This window comes from Trachurus trachurus (genome assembly GCF_905171665.1).
Source record: "Trachurus trachurus genome assembly, chromosome: 18".
NCBI classification, from domain to species: domain Eukaryota; kingdom Metazoa; phylum Chordata; class Actinopteri; order Carangiformes; family Carangidae; genus Trachurus; species Trachurus trachurus.
The window spans coordinates 315,997-334,183 of NC_139909.1; the positions used below are offsets into that span (position 1 = coordinate 315,997).

Below are 18,187 nucleotides of genomic sequence, written 5' to 3' on the forward strand. Positions count from 1 at the left end.
TAGCCTTCGCTATATGTATTTATTGTTTTGTTTTTATTCCTTGTGGTGTACTGCTGTATTTTATTTATTTATTAGGGACGTCGGACGCAAATTAGCCGCCTGGCTATAATCCGGCATATTTACAGCAGTATTTCTTTTAGTTATACTAATGTTCATTAATATGCACTGTCCCTATTCAAATAAATGCTATAAAAAAAAATAAAAAATAAAAAAAAAGTAGAGACCACTATAGACCACTATGGACTAGGGCAGTCAGTTTTTAGAAAAATTAGGTTCAAACGAATATCAAATGACCCCCCCCCACCCCGCGCCGCAGCAGCAGCAGCACACACAGTCGCGGTGTTTTATTTTGAAAATTGACCGGATTCTCTTGTTGTTTCATGTGTGACTTCCTGTCCAGCTTGACACAATCGCTCGCGGCTCTCGCACAAAATAGACCAGACACCGAAACGACCGCTGCAGGGCGCTAGGCCGGCCGCGGAGCTGCACGCCGCGACACCACCAGCGGTTAATATGGGCACAGACAGGAAACTGGCTCCGCTTCTCGGCTCTTCTCGGCTCTTCTCGGCTCTTCTCGGCTCTTCTTGGCTCTTCTCGCCTCTTCTTGGCTCTTCGTGACTGTTCTTGGCTCTTCGTGACTCTTCTCGGCTCTTCTCGGCTCTTCGTGACTCTTCTCGGCTCTTCGTGACTCTTCGCAGGTCTTCTCGGCTCTTCGTGACTCTTCGCGGCTCTTCTCGGCTCTTCGTGACTCTTCTCTGCTCTTCGTGATTCTTCTCGGCTCTTCTCGGGTCTTCGTGATTCTTCGCGACTCTTCTCGCCTCTTCGTGATTCTTCTCGGCTCTTCGTGATTCTTCTCGGCTCCTCGCCTCTTCGTGATTCTTCTCGGCTCTTCTCTGCTCTTCGTGGCTCTTGTCGGCTCTTCTCGGCTCTTCGCGACTCTTCTCGGCTCTTCGTGACTCTTCTCTGCTCTTCGCGGCTCTTTGCGGTTCTTCTCGGCTCTTCTCTGCTCTTCGTGGCTCTTCTCGACTCTTCGTGACTCTTCGTGGCTCTTCTCTGCTCTTCGCGGCTCTTTGCGGCTCTTTGCGGTTCTTCTCGGCTCTTCTCTGCTCTTCGCGGCTCTTTGCGGCTCTTCGCGGCTCTTCTCTGCTCTTTGTGGCTCTTCTCGACTCTTCGCGGCTCTTCGCGGCTCTTCGTGACTCTTCTCGGCTCTTCGCGGCTCTTCTCGGCTCTTCTCGGCTCTTCCGTGTCCGGTGGCCGTTCGGCGGCGCTGTGCAGCCACTGGGCTGCAGCCAGAGAGAACAGATTCATAGAGAATCTCTGCTGCAGCCGACACATCGAACAGCTCATTACCGCTCCAATATGAACTCTTCACCCCACGTTCAAACTAATGTTCGAATGTCGAATTAAAAGTGACAGCCCTATAGACCAGTATAGACCAGTATGGACCAGTATGGACCAGTATGGACCAGTATGGACCAGTTTAGACCAGTATAGACCAGCAGCAGGAGGCGGAGGACACTACGTACCTGTCTGTCTGTCCAGGCTCGGGGACAGAGGACACTACGTACCTGTCTGTCTGTCCAGGCTCGGGGACAGAGGACACTACGTACCTGTCTGTCTGTCCAGGCTGGGGGACAGAGGACAGCGTCCTGAAGGACCAGGACAGAGCCGAGTTGATCTCAGACCGGGACAGACTGGGTCCATCAGAGGACAGCAGAGACCGGAGGGACACGGAGGACCAGCTGTCCTCCTGGAGGGACACACGGAGCTCCGAGACACTGAGCAGCTGGGGGACAGCAGCGTCCACACTGTACTGTAGAGACAGAGACAGAGACACTGTAGAGACAGAGACAGAGACACTGTAGAGACAGAGATAGAGACACTGAGTGTTTATAATGTTTTTTAAGAGACTGCAATGATTTGTCAATTATTATTATTAATATATATGATTATTAAAAACATCATAAAAGATAAGAAAAATTCTTATTCAAATCATATAATATCATACAACTGCAGAACAGAAGAAAACACTATAATTGGTTTCAGTCTCAGCACCTAAAAGTGCGTAAGTATACTCCTGACTGTCCCTAGATTTTGTTCTGAGTTAAGAACAATTTCTAGATAAGAAAACAATCATGAATGCCACAATCTTCGTAAAAACTTTGTAAGTAGGATGTAAGAACGGTTCGTGAATGAGGCCCAGTGTGTGTACCTGTGTGAGGGGACAGGTGTGAGGCTCGTCCAGCATCTCTGAGTAGATGTCCCTCCGTCCTCCTCCTCCTCCTCGTCCTCCTCGTCTCCACAGCAACTCCATCAGTTTCCATGACAACACACACACACACTGCTGCTGTCTCAACACGCTGGGGACGAGGCTGAGGACAGACAGGAAGTAGAGTCAAACATGATAGTAACTGTAATATAGGCTCTTTATTTCAGATTATACAACAGTTAGTTCCGACCGGTCCCAATCGAGCAATCTGATTGGACAAGAGACGTTCCATAGTGCTGATATACAGTATAACAGCACTGGGACTTTTCACAGACAGTATCACTCCGCTGTACGGGCGTTCTAATAACCGTTTATTAATGTTACATCAGCTGTTAAATGTCTTAGATTGTGGCAAACTTTGCACGGTAAAGATGGACATATTTCCACAAATAACATTTGATTTGAACTATGAATGGTCATCATCAGACTCGGAGGAGGACGAAGGGAAGGAAAGAGGCCTGGATACATCAGCACAGACCAGGTGTGCTGATAGGACATCAGCCGACCTCGACAACTTAGAGAAGAGCAAGAATGAAGCTAACACTGTAAGGCAGACAACCTGGGCTCTGAGCTGCCTTCAGACCTGGATGAATCTAAAAAATATCCAGCTCAACTTTCAGTCGATGAAGAAGACCGAGCTGAACGCGGTGTTGAGGCAGTTTTAGGGATCGATCCGGACAACTAAAGGGGAGCGACTCAAACATGCAGCCAGAAGTTTATCTACTTCAACAAGCCGACATGTTTGTAAAACTAGATCTAATTCAAAGTCTGGCGGAGTCGAGATCCAAGTTGACGCTCGGTGTGTTCAGGTGCAGTGGGAAGCTCCCGTTTGTGTTGATGCTCGGTGTGTTCGGGTGCAGTGGGAAGCTCCCGTTTGTGTTGATGCTCGGTGTGTTCAGGTGCAGTGGGAAGCTCCCGTTTGTGTTGATGCTCGGTGTGTTCAGGTGCAGTGGGAAGCTCCCGTTTGTGTTGATGCTCGGTGTGTTCAGGTGCAGTGGGAAGCTCCCGTTTGTGTCAGAAACACTGCAAAAACTCTAACTCTTACCAAGAATATTTGTCTCATTTCTAGTCAAAACTAATCTCATTCTACTTAAAATCAGACTCATCACATTAAAAGCAGCTTGTTTGTAGACACTTTTTACTTCTTTCAAGCAGATTTTCACTTGAAATAAGTAGAAAAATCTGATATGGAGCAAGTTTTTCTTTCTTATTACAAGCACAAAAAACTTACTTTCAGATTCTTGTACTTATTTTAAGTAAAAATGTATTTGAAACAAGTGAAAATGATCTAAAAACAAGTTCATGTTTAGGTGATGAGTCTTATTTTAAGTGGAGAGAGTTTAGTTTTGACTAGAAATGAGACATTTTGACAAGAAATAAGACAAATATTCTTGGAAAAATGTAGAGTTTTTGCAGTGAACACATCAACTCTGGACTTGCTTGAAGTAAATAAACTTCTGGGTGCATGTTTGAGTCTCTATCTGACGCTGTCTGTGGCTTTGAGGGATGGAAACAGCCTAAGCAGCAGAACTTCAATCCGCTCCCATTCATCGTTGCCGTGGCGACGCGGGGACAGACCATAACTACCGCAAAACAGGAGACATTAAACTGAAAACCTTCAGATTCCTTCTGTTAGACCTGAAATGTTAGGAACATACAGCCTGAGGTGAATTTACCCGGAATTGTCCTTTAACAAAGTTTCTAAAAATAAAGAAGTAGAGTCAAACAGGAAGTAGAGTCACCTGCGTGCCAGCTGGGAGCTCAGGTGACACGTCCACAGGTACTCGGACACGCTCATGTTCTTCTCCACCAGTAACCGTGGCAACGCCCCGTCACCGGGACAACCGGCGTCGGGCGGCGACGCCCCCACTCTGCTGAAGCTGGTCACCCTGAGGCTGGAGCGCAGGCAGCTGCAAAGCATGCTGGGAGGAAGGTCGGGGCACGGCCGGTACAGGAAGTGGACGTGGTGCAGCTGCAGGAGGAACAAAACTTTATTAGTCTCTTGTTGACGACACAGACACACACAAACACACACAGATACACACACAGATACACAAAATACACACACACGGCAACACGTAGATGAAGATCCATCGATCAGCTGATTGGTTATCAAAAGCTTTGTTGAAAACAAACGCACACGACCAGAGGAGGGTGAGCAGACTTACAGATTCTAATTGTTTTTCTGGAAATTTTAACACTTTTTTCTAGAATTTTAAACCTTTTTTTGGGGGGGGAGAAATTTCTTTCCACATTTTTTTTTCAACGTATTATTATTATTATTTCTTTTTTTTTATTATTATTCTTAGAAATTTTACCACTTTTTCTAGATTTTTTTACAAAACGTTTTTGGGAGAATTTTTTTCACTTTTTTCTAGAAATGTTTTTTTGGGGAGAAGTTGTACAGCTCTTGTATCAGTCCTAATTTAAACATCGTACATTGTCTAAAAAAGCAACGTTCTTCAGTCTCAGAACAAAGATTTGTGTATTTCTGGTGTTTGTTGTTGTCCAGTGGGGGTCCGTGGTCTAATTTGTGTCAATTTAGGGTCCTTGATGTAAAGAAGTCAGAGAACCACTGCTCTAAATGATGCAATTTATAAATCAATTAAAGTCGTATTTTGATCAAAATGATGTCTCAGATTAATTATTTCACTCGTAAACCGTGTAATAAATGGGATAATGTAGAGTTTGCTCGCTCAAACTCTTACGGTGCGTCCACACCAAACGATGGACGTGATGAACGCCGCAAGTTTCCATTCAAAGTCAATGTAAATGTCCATGGCGTTTGGTGTGAACGCACGGTTATCCCTTACACCTGTCTACCTGTCTACCTGTCCCCCTGTCTTCTGTCCTCTCACCTCCACGGTGTCTCCAGGTCTCAGTTTCCTCCGTAGCCTCGGCTGATGGGCCAGACACAGACCCACCGTCCTGTCCAACACGTAAAGCCCCGCCCCCTCACTCACCACCTGCGTCACCGTGCCCTATGGGAGGAGAGGGGTGGGGCTTAGAGTCACACAGGTAGTACCTACAGCACTGTAAACAGGGTTCCTACACATTTGAAATTTCCAAATCCCATACTTTTCCCAGACCCTAATCTCCAGACTTCTCTGTAAAAAAAAATCTAATAATTAGTGATATTTAAGTAAATAGATGTGCATAATATTAAAGAAGCATGCAATGTATCTTGTTTTCATTATTCTGAATGGGTATGCCATTATGCAACCAAATAATTACCAGGAGATCGTTAACCCAATGAACCCAAACAGGTAAGACCAAACCAAGATAAGATAAATAAAATCATTTCCATACAATAGTTTCCATTTCCCATACTTTCCCAGACCTGGAAATGTATAAAATCAAATTCCATACTTTCCATACTTGCGTAGGAACCCTGTGTAAAAGAGAGTAATGACACCACCATTGACTCCCGTGGTAAGGGTTTAAGGGTTTAGGGTTTAAGGGTTTAGGGGTTTAAGGGTTTAAGGGTTTTGTGCCCCTAGTGGCAGGATATGGGTATTGCAAAAGCGCCCAGAAAACCCATTCACTCCAATGTATGTGTGTTGCCCACTTGCTGGTAAATTGATGAAAATGGCCGTGTTTTTGTTTTTAGGTGTCTTGGTCATATCAGATTATACTTATAATTAGTTTATTATAAAATGTAGATTGAAACATTCATGTAGACAACTGTTTTTGTTGTTGTTGTTTTTTTTTACTGGTCTATGTGTTAATGTTTATCTGTAAAGGATCCTCAATGATGCTATTAACGTGGGTGATCTATAAATGTCCTTAAATTATTGAAAACACCACACTGCTCATTCACCAACAATGCAGAGATGTCAGTTCTTTTGCAAAACCCATATTCCTCCACCAGGAGGCGCTGCCATTGGACCAATGCTGTCACTACTCTCTGTTACAGAGCTCTAGTAGAAACCAACAGCCAATCAGAGCTCACCTGGTAGCTGATGACTCGAGACCGTTTCATCCTCACACCTGATTGGTCCTCCTCCCTCTCAGGCTCCGCCCCCTCGTCGTCGTCGGGCTCTGATGTAATCATTGGGGGCGTGTCCTGTGTGTCCAGTGTGTCTTGTGTTGGTGTGTGTGTCGTTGGTGTGTAGTCGGTGTGTATCTCAGACTGGTCGGTCACACACAGGACGTTGTTTCCTCTCCAGCCTCGCAGCACACACACACGCAGCGCCGTCACACACACACTCTGACCCACACACACACACTGGGACCACCACAGCCTGCTGCCGTCCTGCACGCACACACACACACACACACACACACAGGGTCTGAAACAAACGCTGCGTTCACACCGGACACAAAGTGATTTTTTCGTGCGACGAGATTACGTCAATGTTAAGATGTGGAGCGTGACCATTTTGTGGCGAGTATATTCTATTGGTTCAGAATCCAAACCAATCAAATTATCGAGGGACGTAAACAAACTTCTGGCACTATTTTTAGATTCCTGACATTTCCTGGTTGCTGTTTTTCACATCTTGGAGTGTTTTTTAATTGTATTTCTCTCCTATTCTCCTCTCTATGCCACCAGTCCTCCTGAGTGTGTTGCATGTTTGGTTGTCTGGTGTGTGTATAAGTATATGTTGCTTGGCATTTTTGGCTTTACATGTTACTCAGTGTTGGGGATGTTTCTGTTTCTGGTTATGTATGCATGTGGCTCAGTGTCGTATGTTTAACAAGTGGTAACGTAGATTCATCCACATTAATATCAGACTTTTTATAACCAAATAGAAACTCCTCGTTGTCCCTTTAATAAGGGAGATTCATCTATACACTCTGTCACTGATCGCGACTATGGTTTTGTCTCTATGGTTATTTTGTTATTATTAGTGGTGGTGGAAATGCTGGGCGAGCCGACCAGCGTTTCTTTACTTTCGGTTTCGTGGCGAGTCATGAGAATAACGCCGCCGAATCTCCGTTTATGGTGGGAACTACGACGGTATGTGATCGTCTTCCAACCTCTGACTTTAATTCTTGATGAATGAAAACATGAGTCTGTCTTGCACCGGTCAAAGAATTTCACGGTGCGGAGGCTCATAAATGTAGTGTGGAAACACTTCGCTTTTACAAAACTCCTCGTTGTCCCTTTAGGGCATTCTATTCTATTCTAACTAGCTCGTCAACAGGAAGCAGCGTGGACTTTTCAACCAATAAGAAGTGTTTAGGGGCGGGACACCGAGCTGTGTTCACCTCCAATGAGATTATGAACCCAGACAGGACGAGGTGACGACGTGGGCTGTTTATACTCACGTATTTGTACAAGTGTGCAACGAGTGAACACAAATACTCCCGCGGTCAAACCCGTGTGAGTGCAGCGAGGTGAAACCTGCTTTGTGTGCGTTGTGAACACATCGTAAAGACAGCAACACATGAGCGTGAGTGGGACAGGAAGTGACATCACACCTGGACCAGGACAGGAAGTGTGAGTGTGTCCTGGGTCAGCGTGAAGCAGAAGAAGGTCGACCCCGAGACGTCCAGCTGAGGGAGGACTGAGCCCACACGTCCACAGACCGACACACGCTGTCCCTTCACCCTGGGGGGGGGGGGGGGGGGCAGAGAGTTACCTTAGATAACATCCATCAATACCATGCTCCCTATCTATTTCTATCCACCACTTTATTTCCCCATGATCCATTGTGTCACACCACAACAGAAGTGGGTTTTAGTAGCATTCTAGCGAGCGGCTAACTGGTAGCGTTAGCCACCAGTTCTAGCGAGCGGCTAACTGGTAGCGTTAGCGGCTAACTGGTAGCGTTAGCCACCAGTTCTAGCGAGCGGCTAACTGGTAGCGTTAGCCACCAGTTCTAGCGAGCGGCTAACTGGTAGCGTTAGCGGCTAACTGGTAGCGTTAGCCACCGGTCCTAGCGAGCAGCTAACTGGTAGCGTTAGCGGCTAACTGGTAGCGTTAGCCACCAGTTCTAGCGAGCGGCTAACTGGTAGCGTTAGCGGCTAACTGGTAGCGTTAGCCACCGGTCCTAGCGAGCGGCTAACTGGTAGCGTTAGCGACTAACTGGTAGCGTTAGCCACCGGTCCTAGCGAGCAGCTAACTGGTAGCGTTAGCGGCTAACTGGTAGCGTTAGCCACTGGTCCTAGCGAGCGGCTAACTGGTAGCGTTAGCGGCTAACTGGTAGCGTTAGCCACCGGTCCTAGCGAGCGGCTAACTGGTAGCGTTAGCGGCTAACTGGTAGCGTTAGCCACCGGTGTAGGTACCAAATGTGGGGGCTCCGGGCTGCCAAAACTGTTTTGTCTAAATCTGATGTTTGTTAAGTCTATAAAACGAATTATTGAACAAACATTACTATTTCTGTGTGCATGTTTTTGTAATTAGTCATGGTTATCGTAGTTGTTAGCTTTGCTGCTGCTGACAGCTAACAGCAGTAGCTAAGCTAACAGCAGGACGTCAGCTGTTAAAACCCTCCCGTTGTGGGACACGACATGAAACTACTCCAGTTAGCTCAGTCATGTTGGAACTAGGATATCCGCTGGAAAATAATATTTTTTTCATGGGCCGTTTATTGAGTTATTGTTTATTGACCCTGCTAACGGCTAACAGCTAACGGTTAGCCAAGCTAATCTAAAATGTTTGTTCAACAATTAGTTTTATAGACTTCATAAACATCAGAGTAGTCACAACGGTGATGTAGTGACGTGAAAATGTGACATAAAGCTAAAACCTCGTCTGTATTGTTCTCATTAAAATGAGGTGATGATTATAAATAAAGTCGTCAAAGTCTATGCTATCAACAATACAGTAACGGTGGGATGGAGTGTCATGGCGACACCCAGCGTGGACAGAAGGAAACTCACCTGGTGTTGATGACACCTGCAGCCTCTCTCACTCCCATTGGTCGGCCAGGCCACGCCCCTCCCTCAGCAGCCAATCCCTGCTCAGCGCTGGGATGCAGCAGCACAGGAGAACCAATCAGCTCCACCCAGCCCTCCTCCTGCCCCGAGGCATCATGGGGGATGTAGTTCCAGTGAGGGAGGAAGACGAGGCGGTCCAGCCACCGGGGAGAGGGAGACAGGCACTAGAGAGACAGACAGACAGGTAGAGAGACAGGTAGAGGGGTTAGACAGGCACTAGAGGGACAGACAGGTGGAGAGGTGAGACAGGTGAGACAGGTAGAGGTAGTCTTTAACATCTTAACTTGCACCATTATTTACCGTATACCTGATTGTACTAAATTCTATATTGTATATTTGTTATATTGAAATGTCTTTGTAAATAGTTTGTGCAGTGCTTTGGCAACAACACATTTCTGTTCATGCCAATAAAGCTAATTGAATTGAATTGACAAGTAAAAACAGACAGACAGACAGACAGGTAGAGACAGGTAGACAGGAGGGGGTAAGGAGAGTGCAGAGAGAAGTGAAAACCTGCTTAAGGGCCAAGGAGGCCTATAAAAAGACAGTGTAGGGGAAGCTGAGACATATTTTCTCACCTCACAGCGGACGCTGCCGCTGCTGTCCGTCAGCCTCAGGTCTTGGCCCCGCCCCCTCCTCAGACAGCCAATCAGCAGCAGGTTGAGGCGGGGCAGAGCCTTGTTGCCGGGCAGCGAGAGCTCCGCCTCCTTGGCCCAGGCTCTCTGCTGATTGGTGCTCCAGCCCAGGTGGCTCACACAGGCCAGGTGCTGCTGGGAGAGCAGCTCAGACACGCTCACCGGCCTAAAGGTCAGAGGTCAGAGGTCACACAGAGGTGAATGATTTATCGTTTTCTGTTTGAAATTGCGATCATGTGATTGTTTGCAGTGCTCCGGACCGACCCAGGATCTGCTGTTAAAGGTGTACAGAAAAGAAAATTGAATTTAAACCCACTCTGGGTCATAAAATGAGTGTAATAACTCATCTTTCAGACGTTGTAGGCCAAACTTTGTGCAAAATTCTATTTTTGAGTAAATCCGGGATGAAAGTGTGGTATTTTAGTGTATATTTTTTTTCGTATTGGATAACCAGGCGCACGGATTATACGTCAGCCTGCTCATGATTCACCAGCCACTGATATTGGATCCATCATTCAAACATCTGAGACACGCACACACACACGGAGCTCGGTCTCGCCCCAAGCTTTGAATATCCCGCCCGCTCGATAACGACCAATCAAATTCGTTTTCCTCACTCGGGTAAACTCGTGTTGCAGCTCGTGACAACTCGGCGCGACAAACAGGACAAACGGCCATTTCTGTACACCTTTAATCCCGTTAAGACAGTCAAATGGCTGTTTTCCACTACAGCTGTGTTTCCTACGGCCCGCCACCATCTTGTCTGGCCTCGCCACACTCTCTCACAGGGAACAAAAAGAAAGAAAGTGTTTTTTGTTTTTTCTCTCATCTCTGTCAGTCAGCCCCTCCACCTGCCGTCATATCTGGCCCTCTGCCTTGTGTTTTTCTGGGTACGGATCGAACCCTGGTCTCCTGGTCTCCAACGATGCTAACCGTTTTGCTAAAAAAAAAATGAAGATGAAAATGTTGGCCTTCTGAAAAGTCTGTCCATCTATATGCTCTCAGTACGTGGTTGGGGCCATTTGACTTGCCATTGAACTAGTGGAAATAGCCCAGACTTCTCCATGTTACTCTAGTTTATTGAGACGCTCCTGTAAAACTCAAGGATGTGGGGCATTGAAACAACAGCGACAGGGAAACAGCCAATCATCTAACAGCTGTATTCGGTTGAAGTGCCGTCTCCACGTGTGTTTATTGACAACAGGGTTACACGTTAGCTCGTCGGTATGGTAACTAAACTGTAACAGGTCAGGTGACTGTTGCTGCGTGCCTCTGCCCCGAGTCTGACACAGCGTCGGCGTTAATGAAGCAGCGTCAGGCCGCTCACCGTCACTGAAACACTCGGTGAAATCACTGATTAAATGCGACGAGCCGTGAGCGATGTAGATAGCCTATCTCACCTGGTAGAGCAAACACCCGCTGCAGGGACCCAGTTCGATTCCACCTGACATAGGGCTGGGCGATATGACGATATTAGATGGTGAAGGATTAGAGCATGTAGACGATCTGCCAAAGTGCAGAGATCGTAGGATCGTCTGGGGCACATACACTGTAGCCTATATAGAATAGGTTCAGCTTTTTTATGGCTTTTCCCCAAATGACAAAGTGCAAACAAAGGTCCTTTGCAAAGTTTGCATTTTTATTTGACCCTTTTCAATCAGCTATTTAGTGTTTTGATATACTTAAATCCTGTTAAAATGACTGTGTTGAATAAAGCAGTAATGTCTTCATTGATATTTTACTTTAATGTTTATTGAAAGCTACCTTTTATGTTGCAAGAGTGCACTTTACTTTAGTGTTGTTGTTTATCTTTTAGTATGTTTACATTGTTTGCAAATGTTGGCAAAACTGCAGCTATTTAGATTAAAATCTGTTCAGAAAGGTTCTTTGGCCTAAACTGTCTGTTTTTTTTCTGTTTTTTTTTTCGATTTAAGATCGTGATAAAATCGAAATCGTGACTTTATTTAAAAAAAATCGTGATATGATATTTTTCCCATATCGCCCAGCCCTAACCTGACAGTCCCTTTGCTCTGCGTCCATCCCTCCTCACTCTCTCTCCCCCCTCCCCTGTCTCTCTCGCATGACGCGCGTCTGTCGCCCGTGATATTTTTTTCTTCTTTCCACGGCACCTTAGTTTACTTGTTATAAACCTCAACATCCCATAATATGCTGCTCGCACACTTGCATCATTACTAGGCAGCGAAGCAGGTTAACTGGCGTTGCAGAACAGCGCTGCACAGAACCTCCTAAACAGAAATGATTATTGATTTCTGAATGAATGGATATGTCGCTTATTTTTGCCATATTATTTTTTTTTTTGGCCTGGTGGGGCTCTCGTTGGCCTGGACAATGGTAGGGGAAACACTGCAGTAACATAAAATTAGGGCTGGGCGATAAAACGATAACGATATATAGGGTTAGGGTTAGGGTTACCCTCTTGTCCAATCAAATTATTTGGTTGAAACTAACTGTATATAATACCAGTTTTATTTATCTGAAACTGTTATTAGGCTACTCATTGCTTTTATATGTTAATCATTACATCTGAAATGTTCAATTTTTGACGAAAAATAAATATTTAAATCAGAAATAACCTTCTGATATCTTCAAATCTCACTTGTGAGTATGATAGAACATTTAGGCTTGACAAAAACAGTGACTTGAGTCCTATCGTGATATATATCGATATCGACTGATATGAAAAAAATTATCCTGATAGGATTTTTTCTCATATCGCCCAGCCCTACATAAAATGTTATTGGAAATTAGATTATACCACTACTAGTACACACCCCCACTACTTAACTTTAGTTTTCATTCTTGCATTAGAGCAATAGTGGCATATTTAATGTTTTAATGGTATGATGTCATTTTCTGTCATGTTTGTAAATGCAGTGTTTCCCATTAATGAACGAGACTGTGGCGGCCCTTTCCATCCTGCATGTCACCCCCCCCCCTCTCTCTGCCTCCCCATTTCCTGTCTCTCTCTCACTGCACTTTCCAATTAAAGGCAATAAATAAATATACTTTTAAAAAAAAATCGTTCAGCCCTAGTCAGAGGTCAGAGGTCAGAGGTCAGGCCTGTGTTGTCAGCTGTGTGTGTGTGTTCCTACCTGTAGCTGACCGGTAAGGTGTGTGTAGCCGTCATGTTCTCCTGCAGCGTCTTCACCACACACTCAGTCACAGACACACACACATCAGGACACACACCTCCACCTGTAACACAACACACACATCAGGACACACACCTGTAACACAACACACACATCAAGACACACACCTGTAACACAACAGAAACACCAGACAACACCTGGAAGCAGCTGACTGACTGACTCTACATGACTTTACATGCAGAGCTTCATCCAGCTCGGCTCAAAATTTTGGCGTCAAGTCGGACTTCTGTCCTTGTCTCAATATACATGCAACTGAGAAAACCGAATAACTGACGGGGTCCATCGCCCCCTCATGGTGTCACCGTTGTTTCAGCAGGTTAATACCATGGATGTATTATATTAACGGTTAATGCGCCCCCCGTCCTGTTGACTTTTCTGTCACCTCGTAAAAAACTGAATATAAACAACTTAGTAGCTTAATAATAAATTCTCAACTGCAGTTCCCGACCAGACGCGGCAGTCTGGGCCGGATTCACGCTGAGAATAAGGTACGGGCTTCCTTTTTTCATCTCTCTCTCTCTCTATATATATATACATAATAAACCACTCCTGCTGGTGGCGCTGTGTGAAATGCATTGAATCGGCGCTGACGTTGGGTTTTTTTCTTTACTTTGCCGGGTTCAGGCGGCTTCTCTGCTCCACTTTGTGCCGTCTCTACTGTTGTGGAGCATGAGCACATGTATTGTCCAGTTATACTCCGACTAAGGTGTTTACATGACGGAGAAAATCTAATTCCAATCGCATTATCTGGGTGTCTTAATCGGAGTTCTCCAACTCTGATTTCAGTCGGACTAAGGTGTTTACATGCACTTCAGTTGTCCAGTTGTAGTTCAGTTTTTTCAAGTGTCATGTAAATGTACTGAGTGATAGATACGGTTCATGAAGGAGACCCAGTGTGTGTGTGTGTGTGTGTGTGTGTGTGTGTGTATGTGTATGTGTGTTAGTGTAGTAGAGGTTGGTGTTGTGTGTCACACACCTGTGTGAGTCTGGTCCTCACCAGTAAAGGGGGCGGAGCCAGAGAGGACGGGACACACCTGCTGTCTGATGAAGGAGAAGACTTCTCTGAGCCACGACGACTCCTGAAGACACACAGACACACAATTATAACAACACACTAACACAACTCACCATCTACCAACACTTTAACACATGACTCCTGAAGAGACACAGTTATAAATGTTACACTTTTAATTTAATTTAATAACACACTAACACAACTCACCAAATCTACCAACACATTAACACATGTCGTCTTCAACACAAACATCTGGTCATAAAACACTGACAACTGGTGCAACAACACAAACTGAAGACTTTACATGAGTCACATCTGCAGCTTTACAATAGACAGAATATTGTATTGATCATAAATGGACTTTTATATTATTTCTCTACATTTTACTTCTGTTAGGTTTAGTAAATGTGGGTATTTTGTTTCTTTTTTTGTAAACAATCAGAATAAAAAGTGAAGTCCTGCTGGTCTCAGAGCAGCTCTGCAGCATCAACTCTGCATCACAGCTGCTGCTCATTTATTCACATAGAAGAGAAGAAACAGAAGAACTCCAGTAACAGAGCTGCTCTTCTGTTTCCTCATGTGACTGAAGGAGCCTCAACACCTGACTGTGTTTCCTTCATGTTGCTGTAATACAGATGGGATCAGCTGGGATGGAGGGATTTTGTATTAATTTGTATCTGTAAATATGAGCATTTTAGCTCAACAGCTTCCAGGTCATGTGATCAGTTGACTCAAAATGTGTGGGATCATAGTAGCTACTACTACACTGGCTCTGGTTTTTACATGTTGAACCTCTGAATATTCTGTATTTTGGGGGAACTTGACATGTTGGAGAGGCTCGTGACGGTCTGTCCAACATCCAACTGGAAACTAACTTCACTTAAGTGTTAAAGTGAAAAACGGGTCACAGCGGTACACGGTCTCAGTAAACACAGTTAACACTGCACTAGTCTGAGCTGCAGGTCAGACCCAGAACCAGAACCAGAACCAGAACCAGACCCAGTCCAACCCCCCTGTGTCACACCGCCACTGACCGCGTCGCTCTGGGGCTTGAACCGGTCCAGAAGCCGCTGCTCCGGGTCCATGATCCCGCTGGTTCCGCTGGTCCCTAACCCAGTCCTCTGGTCTCTGGTCTCTGGTTCCAAACAGACCAGAACCAGCTCGGTTTCTACTGTCAACAACTCTCCGCTGCCGCCAAAAGCCTCAAACTACTTCCTGCTCTGCTACGGAGGCTGCGGAGGGACAGAGGGACAAACCAGCGCGAAGCGACGAGCTGCGACTGTCAGTCAATCAGTCAGTCAGTCAGTCAGTCAGTCAAACTAATCGATCAGTCAGTTCAGTCATCAATCAGTAGAAGGGGCGGGGCTTACAGGCTGGTCCTGGAGGAGGCACAACAGCTGCAACAGCTGCTGCTTTTTTCTTCTTTTTCTTTTTTTTCACTGAACTTTATTGAAAAGCGTTTGTAGCAACAAACAGATGAACAGAGGAGATGAGACAGGCCTCCATGTGATGTCACGTTCATCTGATCAGAGAAAAATAACACTCAATATATAATAATATATTACACACAGGGATGTGAGCAGTTTTAACAATATTAAATAAATAATCATAATTAAAAGAAAGGGTAAATAAATAAATAAAATGACATGGGGATAAGAAGAAAAGACATGTAGGCTATTACTCCTCTTTGAAAAGATTTTCATATAGATTTGTATTAGTGGTGTTTTGTTTAGTATCAATAAGTGTTAAGGTTTTAATATATTCCTTAAATCACCATAAAAACTCCTGAAGTTGGCTGAGACTTTGGTTTACATTTGTGTTCATGGAATCTGCCGTGCAAAACAAATAGACTTGTGATGTACGTAAAGTCATGTTTCCATTGGTCAAAGCACATTATAACACTTTACAGTCAATTGAATGTTACAGTAATATAATTTACACACTATATAACACTCAGGTTGAATCCAGAAACTGATTGAGCTCAGTAGTAGAATAAAATGTAGAAAAATATAAATTTGTTGGATAGATAGTGTGTAAAATGTTGATGTGGACTTCTTTAATTTAATTGGAAATTCAATATCCAGCCTTCTTCCAGTCAGTGTGCATAAAGATGTTATAGGAGATATTCTCCTCTTTTCATAAAAAGTATTAGGCTACATACAGTATATTATATGTTTGATGTTGCACTTTGAATGTAATACATCAAGTTCATTTATCATTAGAAGGGTTTTATTAGTGTTTCTTCTTGATACAGATGAGATGCCATCAGGAATCACTTTAAACTCTTTCCTCCTAACAGGGAAGGGTTTAATGAGAAGGAAACGTTGGTAACTCAGCATTATTATAGCCTAGCATTACAACCAAAAACGTCACATACAGAAATAATATTCTTGTCAATCCATTTCTGTTTCAACATGGGTTTTTTCCTGACAGTGTTTTTATTTTTATTATAGATAGATAGATAGATAGATAGATAGATAGATAGATAGATAGATAGATAGATAGATAGATAGATAGATAGATAGTATTATTCCATATTATGGGTTTGTGAGGGGGAATAACATGATTTCCTGGACGCTGTATAACATCTGCAGCAGCTGTGATGTCACTAGCTACACCTGTGATGTCACCATGTTGTATGACGTATGAACCTGGCTTCATACATGACAGACCACACAATAGAAACTTTATTAAGTCGACATGGTGCAATACAAATCAATACACCAACAGAACATCACCAGGGGGGTTTCAATACAGACAATACAATGCAGCTGAAGCTTTCATACAGAAACATTGTAAAGTGTACATACATTCAAAGTTTTTATATCTTTCATGTTGATGGATTTTTTAATAAACTTAAAGGGACAACCAGGAGTTTTGTTAAAGTGAAGTGTCTTCACACTACATTTATGAGCCTCCGCACCGTGAAATTCTTTGACCGGTGCAAGACAGACTCATGTTTTCATTCATCAAGAATTAAAGTCAGAGGTTGGAAGACGATCACATACCGTCGTAGTTCCCACCATAAACGGAGATTCATACGGCGGCGTTATTCTCATGACTCGCCACGAAACCGAAAGTAAAGAAACGCTGGTCGGCTCGCCCAGCATTTCCACCACCACTAATAATAACAAAATAACCATAGAGACAAAACCATAGATTTATCTAAAATGGACCATTAACAAGTGGTAACGTAGATTCATCCACATTAATATCAGACTTTTTATAACCAAATAGAAACTCCTCATTGTCCCTTTATTATATTGTTTGGCTTCATTTTCAAAAATAAAAAAAGTGGTTTTTGATTATTGTAACGACATTTATGAATGTGCCATTTGGCTAACTGTATAATAAGATTGATGATATAGTATTGTTTTTCTTTAGAGTAGACCAGGGTTTCTGTCTCCAGATGTGGATGAACACCGCAGTGTGTGTGTGTGTGTGTGTGTGTGTGTGTGTAATGACACGGTCAAGGTGGGTAACTGTTATCTTGTTGAGTAAATGGCTCAGAGGGGAGAAATCCACTTCACTGTCACTGTCATGTCAGATAAACTTCATCTTCAGCAGGATATTGGTTTTATTAGTGAAACAATCTACTGATTATCATTGATCACTTCTCTATTGATTAATCTTTTATTGATTAGCTGATTAAAATGGACGAGCGTAAACAGAAATACAACCATAACTGTGTATTTTTAGATTCTCCATCTTCATCCCCGGCACCGCTGCACCGCCCCTCCTCCATCCCCCCCTCTGATTGGCCCGTCGGTTTGACGGACACGGATTCTGGCCAATCAGCTGCAGGGATACCAGCTCGCCCCACCCCGTCGTCAGCGTGGAGTTCCCGCCCTGGTGGCGTCGCTGAGGGGCGGAGCCAAGGGGGCGGGTCGACTACACGCAGGCGTAGCTCACAGTCGGCCATATTGGAACAGACAGTTGCTTTAGTTCCTCTGCACTAAGAAAACTATTCATAACTCTGAAAAATAAACCAGTATGTAGCTATTACTATTGCTAGCTGTAGAGAAGAAAGCGTTTAGTTTCGCCGCTCCATCAACATGGAACAACCTCCAGGCTGAACTGAAAATGTCTGAACTTGTATCTTTTAATGTTTTCCGTCACTTCCTAAAGGTCCGACAACAAAAATCAATTGAGCGGTGCCTTTGCTGACCAACCTTGTCACCATGACCCCCTTGCTCCTTGCACTTTT

The 18,187-nt window shown here is 44.3% G+C and overlaps 1 protein-coding gene across 2 annotated transcripts in view; it reads right to left on the minus strand.

The window, feature by feature from the left end:
* ctc1 (CTS telomere maintenance complex component 1) overlaps window positions 1-15,065 on the minus strand; it is a gene marked incomplete at its 5' end in the record, with an annotated part of 36,224 nt that extends 21,159 nt beyond the window's left edge. Inside the window, 11 exons of one of the 2 annotated variants that reach the window (XM_083993388.1) lie at window positions 1,611-1,813; window positions 2,213-2,372; window positions 4,012-4,241; window positions 5,128-5,250; window positions 6,222-6,524; window positions 7,697-7,826; window positions 9,101-9,321; window positions 9,736-9,958; window positions 12,906-13,008; window positions 13,942-14,044; window positions 15,015-15,065. In XM_083993388.1, the coding sequence (XP_083849514.1) occupies window positions 1,611-1,813; window positions 2,213-2,372; window positions 4,012-4,241; window positions 5,128-5,250; window positions 6,222-6,524; window positions 7,697-7,826; window positions 9,101-9,321; window positions 9,736-9,958; window positions 12,906-13,008; window positions 13,942-14,044; window positions 15,015-15,065 (1,850 nt within the window). Of the gene's footprint in view, window positions 1-1,610; window positions 1,814-2,212; window positions 2,373-4,011; window positions 4,242-5,127; window positions 5,251-6,221; window positions 6,525-7,696; window positions 7,827-9,100; window positions 9,322-9,735; window positions 9,959-12,905; window positions 13,009-13,941; window positions 14,045-15,014 lie in introns of those variants that run through there. The other variant, XM_083993389.1, reaches the window with a different exon arrangement.
* Window positions 15,066-18,187: the final 3,122 nt, after the last annotated feature.